This window comes from Saccostrea cucullata, unplaced genomic scaffold (genome assembly GCF_032062105.1).
Source record: "Saccostrea cucullata isolate Sc308-1 unplaced genomic scaffold, CSIRO_AGI_Scuc_v1 ctg21570, whole genome shotgun sequence".
NCBI classification, from domain to species: Eukaryota; Metazoa; Mollusca; class Bivalvia; order Ostreida; family Ostreidae; genus Saccostrea; species Saccostrea cuccullata.
In genome coordinates, this window is record NW_026934452.1 from 71 (window position 1) to 6,063 (window position 5,993).

Here is a 5,993-nt window from a genome sequence, read left to right on the forward strand (position 1 = left end):
ATTATAGAATACTTTATTTAGATTGGAACGAAACACCCGGAGTGAATCCACATAGTCGAGACGAATACACACAATACACTGTTCCGATCTAAATCTCCGTTACGTTTTTTTGATAGTAAACATTCACAGTCTGTAAATGCATTGATGCAACTGTGATGCATGAACAGGAAAGAAGTCCGAAGTGGCTGAACTTTTGCAGTCTGCTGAAAGGATTAATTCACGTACTTTTAAATCAATGTAGTCTCAGTTATATTCATTTTATTGAGATATTGGTTTAATATGTAATGCTTGAATTAGTCCACAATCACCTCAGCGCAAATTAATAAGTCAAAAGGTGCTACAGTTCCATTCAGCATATTCAGTTATGGAATTCCCTCATATGTATAAGGAGCACTCGAGAAGGTACTTTCATAAAATAAGTTTATTCAGGATATAACTTTGGACATTACAGCCCATCAGTTTACAAAATGACAATATGACATACAAAATATGATAAAATTGACTCTCAATGAGTCTAAACTGGGGGGGGGGGTGAAACATTTAAAGGTCGGAAGTATTTCAGCAATTATAATATAACCAAAACCCATTACAAACCTATTTCAATGATATTTTCAAAAATGGCTATTAATTTAGCTACCATTCATCATGTTCCTTGTAAAATCAAAATAGATCTATGCAGAAGTCTTTTTTTGGTTTATGATAGTAAAGACTAAAGAATAACAACTGTATATCTTAGACAACCATGACAACAACATGTATATGATATGACAGTAAATGTTTTTTAACAGATATATAAGCTAGAGTAGAAATATCAAGGTAATGATTTTTAAATGTTGAGTTTTAATGAATTATATTGCAACAAGCTTTCAAAAGTAATTTTGACCCTTGACTTAAAAGAAGATGGACTGTTTTTCCCTGTACATTAAAGAGATCAAAACAATTTCGTTTTTATTGAAGAAATGTCGTGTCCGGAGTTAAATGTCGCACTGTTGTATATTTATGAGTTCCGTTTTTATTGAAGAAGCAGCTGTCAATGATAAAAGCCTGGAATTTAACTTGTCGTGGGGAATTGTTGTGTATAAAGTTGAAAAGTCGTAAGTATTTAAGCTGTTGATTTTTGAAAAGTCTTGTGATTTCAAATTGTCCGAAAGTTCTTTAGAATTTTTAAGTATCCACATCTGATTCACACCACGTCTTGAATATATAGTTGCAGAGTACTCTTGAAGTTTTTCCTTCACCACTGTCAGTAGGATTAGAATAGAATAGAAAAGAATTAAACGATGTCTGTCTGATATACAACAACATCCTTAAGCTGAACTCCTCATCTTTACCCCGCAACGCATAAACTTTTAGTGTCAAAACTTTTGTAATTTTTGACAGCAAACTTGGATGCCAAAAAAATCTAGTAACTAGATCATGTTATTTCCATCTTAGTGACATCGGTAGAATAAGATCACTCATAACAAAGGATGCGTGCAGGACATCCATTAGATCACTCGTTACATCACGACTTGATTATGGTAACGCACTTCCTTATGGTCTAAATGCCACATCCTTTCAGAAGTTGCAGATAGTTCAAAACACTGCTGCCAGACTAGTGACACGTTTAATGAAACATGAGCATATTACACAAATTTTTATAACTCTTCACTGGTTACCTGTGGCATATCGTGAAAAATATAAAATTCTACTGTATACTTCAAGGCCTTACAGAAACTAGCCCCGGCATACATTTAGGGACTGAACCTTCTAAAACCACGCACTCAAAATGAGATGTGTGGAGATAGAAGGTTTGATGTATTCTCAGACATCCTGTGGAACTGCCTTCTTCTGGACCTTCGGAGCGAACAGTCACTTGTCTTTTTTAAACAAAGGCTAAATGATATCTTTTAAAATTTGCTTTTGATTTAAAAGTCACTAACTTAGCGTCCTGATGATTTTTCTAATATTAAAAATCTTTTAATTTTCTTGAAAAAATTCTTAAAGTATTAACTTTAGTTTGGTGTTATTTTTACGTTCTATGATTTATTTACTGTTCGTTTTATATTGTACTTGTTTCCATATGTTTTAAAAGCGCTATAGGATAATTATAAAATTAGATAAGGCACTATACAAAAGTAGAATAAAAATAATAACATTGTGAAAATTCAAGTTTGTTCAAACTATGACCCTCGGGCTTATGGCAAGGTAATTAATAATAAACACAGGAATATATAGGAAATATCTATAAAATCTTTTTCTAAGGAACAGCAAAGCCATGATTAGTCATACTAATACTGAAGCATCCATATGTGTTGTGTAATTTCAATTTTGTTTGAATCATAACCCTTAGGAGGAAGGGTGATGACACACTAGGCAATAAAATTATTACATGGGAATGTATAGAAAAAAATCATTAAACATCATCTAAAAACAGCAGTTTCAAAATTAGTATTATTATTACATTAATATGTAAGCATGTTTGTTCAAATCATTACCCCTGGGGATAGGGATGAACTACATAATATCTATTCAAACTTTTCAGAGCTTAACTGCTTTTTGCTTTTCTCCAACTAAAGTACCAAAGCTTTTAGGAAAGCTAATATTTGTTTAGATTAAGACAAGGCTTATAAAAGTTTTCCAATTAACTACCACCTTCTCCAAACACAGGCTGAGAATGCTCAAAGTACATCTCGGATGCACTATAATCTTCGTATGTTGTGTCTCCTGACGAGTTTGTTTGGGTTTCTGTCCAATGTACATCAGCTAGTCCTTTAAAGGTCAAGCTTATTTCTGAAATGATATAAAAGAAATACATTATAGTTCAAACGACATTAAATCACACACACCTTGTCCAAACACAGGTACCGCTTGGTGGAAGTAGTTCTCTGTAGCGCTGTAATGTTGTCTTGTGGTCCGTCTATTTTTTCCACTTCCAGTCTAATGCACAAAAGCCAACCCTTTTAACGTCAACCCTATTTCTGACAAAATAAATACTTGTACGATATCTAACTTAAGTTAAAGATTGTTTTCACATGTTGTCATAGTAATATATTAGTGTTATACAATAAATATTTTTTCTGCCAAACTTTGGAGTAAAATTGATTACAAAAATCAATTTTAAAACTTGCAGCGGTTGTAATAGAAAGTAGAACGATTAAATTTTATTCAGTGGTATGGAAGGAGTTGCAGATGTAAAACGCATATTCTCTGCAAAAAAGGTGCATTAGTTTGATGAACTTACACACAACTATTCGGAACACCTAGCAATTTCTTTTGATCAAACAAAAAGTTTCGATATATTCCAAAAAAGGGGGAAATGAATATTCATAACACAGCTCTAAGTAAATTAATATAAGGAGGCGGGACCTAATTTATACGGGAAAGAGTAACTTGTGATCATGATGTCAACAAAGTAAAATTTAGTGCGGTGAGGGCTAGGCGAATCAGTCACTTTGTGACAGTATTAATTATTTATATAATGAAAAGAATATTTCCTGAAGATACATGTATTTCATAGACCATTAATTCAAATTAAAAGTACATGTACGGCCATCTGTTGAATGTATTTTATCTACGTTGTGGGTGTACAATTTTCCCACCTTTTAATTGCACTGCGTATTTATAAAAATGTGTATATAAAAGGTGATCTGCCTTTTTAGCCCTACTGGTCTGAGACCAGAAGAGCTTATGCGATAGTTAGGTGTCTGTTGACCGTCATTCTGTAAACAATTTTTAGCTCACCTGAGCCTAAGGCTCAAGTGAGGTTTTCTGACTGTCCGTCCGTCTGTGTGTCTGTCCGTCTGTAAACTTTTCACATTTTCGACTTCTTCTCAAGAAGCACTGAGCAAATTTTGACCAAACGCGGTACACATGATTCTTGGGTAAAGGGGAATTTAAAATGTTAAAATGCGGGGCCACGTTCCCTCACAAGGGGAGATAATCAAGAAAAAACAAAAATAGGGTGGGATCATCAAAAAATATTCTTCTCAAGAACCACTGGGCCAGAAAAGCTGAAACTTATTTGGAAGCATCCTGGGGTAGTGGAGATTCTAAATTGTTCAAATCATGACCCCCGAAGGTAGGGCTGGGCCACAATGGGGAATCAAAGTTTAATTTAAAAATAATTTGGAAAAATCTTTTAAAATCTTTTACTTAAGAACCACTGGGTCAGAACAATTTAGAATTTACGTGGAAGCATTCTGGGGTAGTGTAAATTCTAAATTGTTCAAATCATGACCCCGGGGGAAGAACGGGGCCACAATAGGGAATCAAAGTTAAACATAGAAATATATAGAAAAAATCTTTGAAAATCTTCTTCTTAAGAACCACTGGGCCAGAAAAGCTGAAACTTATATGGAAGCATATTGGGGTAGTGAAGATTCTAAATTGTTCAAATCATGACACCCTGGGGGTAGGGCGGGCCACAAAGGGGAATCAAAGTTTAACATAGAAATATAAAGGAAAAAATCTTTGAAAATCTTCTTCTCAAGAACCACTGAGCCAGCAAAGATGAAACTTATGTGGAAGCATCCTGGGGATAGTGTAGTCACAATTTGTATTATCATGAAATGTGGTGAAAGCTTCTCAGGTGAGCGATGTGGTCCATGGGCCTCTTGTTTATAATGCTCTTCCTCCTACATTTTTGGTAATCATGATTCATAATTTATTGAATCGATTATTGATTTTAATGAACGGTGTTGCCCTCAAAATGGGGATGGGGCGGGGCCACAATGGGGAATCAAAGTTTTACAAAGAGAAATCAAAGCATCCCATGGTAGCGTAGATTTCAAATTTTCTAAATTAGGATCAATGATACACTTTCGGGTAGGGTTGACTATATACATGGTCACAATATGTATTATTATGAAATGTGGTCAAGCTTCTCAGGTGAGCGATGTGGTCCATGGGCCTCTTGTTTAAATGCTCTTCCTCCTACATTTTTGGAAATCTGTCCCAAAAATAATTTATATATATATATATTTCAATAGCTGGTATAACATGGTACACAAGTAGACTACACTAAGATTCATAATTTATTGAATCGATTATTGATTTTAATGAACGGTGTTGCCATGGTTACTAAAAATACACAAAATTTATGTAAAATTCCTTTAAAACGCATGGCTTCTCCATACAGTTTTGGTCTTACTTCAATAAATTTGATTAAAATTGGTCCAGTAGTTCTCGAGAAGTTACATATGTGAAAAAAATATGCACGATGCACTGATGTTCATGAAATGAAGATTTTTTTAAAAATGCTCCTATGTACATGTATATTTCTATGTGAAATCCCCCATTTTGGCTCCACCCTCCCCAGGAATTATGATTTGAACAAGCATGGATGTGCATGTACTACCCTTCATTTGCTCTTAAGTTAGTCTAGTTTTATTGGTCCTGTGACGACACACCCGCACGACGAATGACAAAAACAGATAGCAATAGGTCACCAAAGTGACCCAGGTGACCTAAAAATTTGGAATTGCAACATTACCTCTCATATTCATCTCTGCATCCAGTTCAACAACAAGTCTCCCATTTATAATCTGTCCAGCAGAGAAAATCCCTTCGGGATTTTGAAGTTCAATGTAGAAAGCTCTCAATGTTCCCATTCTACAATATCCTGAAAATAAAATACCAATGCATTTTTACTTTAAAGTTGCTTGGTTCAATATTTTATTTTTTCATGAATTTAAAAATTAATTTCATAAAAGAATCCGCTTTTCAAAAAGCTTGCCTTACTAAATCAATCCTGCCTGAGGAGTGATAAACCTTTTGAGCAATACTTTTGTGGGTTTAAAATATGTCCTTACTTTATATTTTGAAGTCCTTGTGTAAATGACACTTCATTTAACTTGTAGAAGAATCATCTTTTCACTGCAAACTTAAGACTTGTTATTCGGGGGGGGGGGGGGGGGTTGCAAGTGGAGTGCCCTTATATATAAAACGAAAACTTTTTACACCTATTATAAAAAATGTAATAAAATCATACATTGTAAAAATTTTAAAAGATA

General features: G+C 34.2%; 1 protein-coding gene across 1 annotated transcript; it reads right to left on the reverse strand.

Moving 5' to 3' along the window:
- Positions 1–1,636: 1,636 nt before the first annotated feature.
- On the reverse strand, positions 1,637–5,603 carry LOC134240778 (arrestin domain-containing protein 2-like). Its single transcript, XM_062722857.1, has 2 exons — positions 5,474–5,603; positions 1,637–2,772 (listed from the first exon to the last, which is right to left on the reverse strand). The coding sequence occupies exons 1-2, from the start codon at positions 5,589–5,591 to the stop codon at positions 2,624–2,626; spliced, it is 267 nt and encodes an 88-aa protein (XP_062578841.1). The 5' UTR covers positions 5,592–5,603; the 3' UTR covers positions 1,637–2,623.
- Between the last annotated feature and the right edge of the window lie 390 nt (positions 5,604–5,993).

What these genes read in the sequence shown, in the direction of transcription:
- LOC134240778 (XM_062722857.1), bottom strand. Translation starts at nt 5,591, where the DNA reads ATGGGAACATTGAGAGCTTTCTACATTGAACTTCAAAATCCCGAAGGG. An exon ending in TGCAGAGATGAATATGAGAG is followed by an intron (nt 2,773 to 5,473) that starts GTAATGTTGCAA and finishes ATATCATTTCAG; the next exon opens with AAATAAGCTTGACCTTTAAA.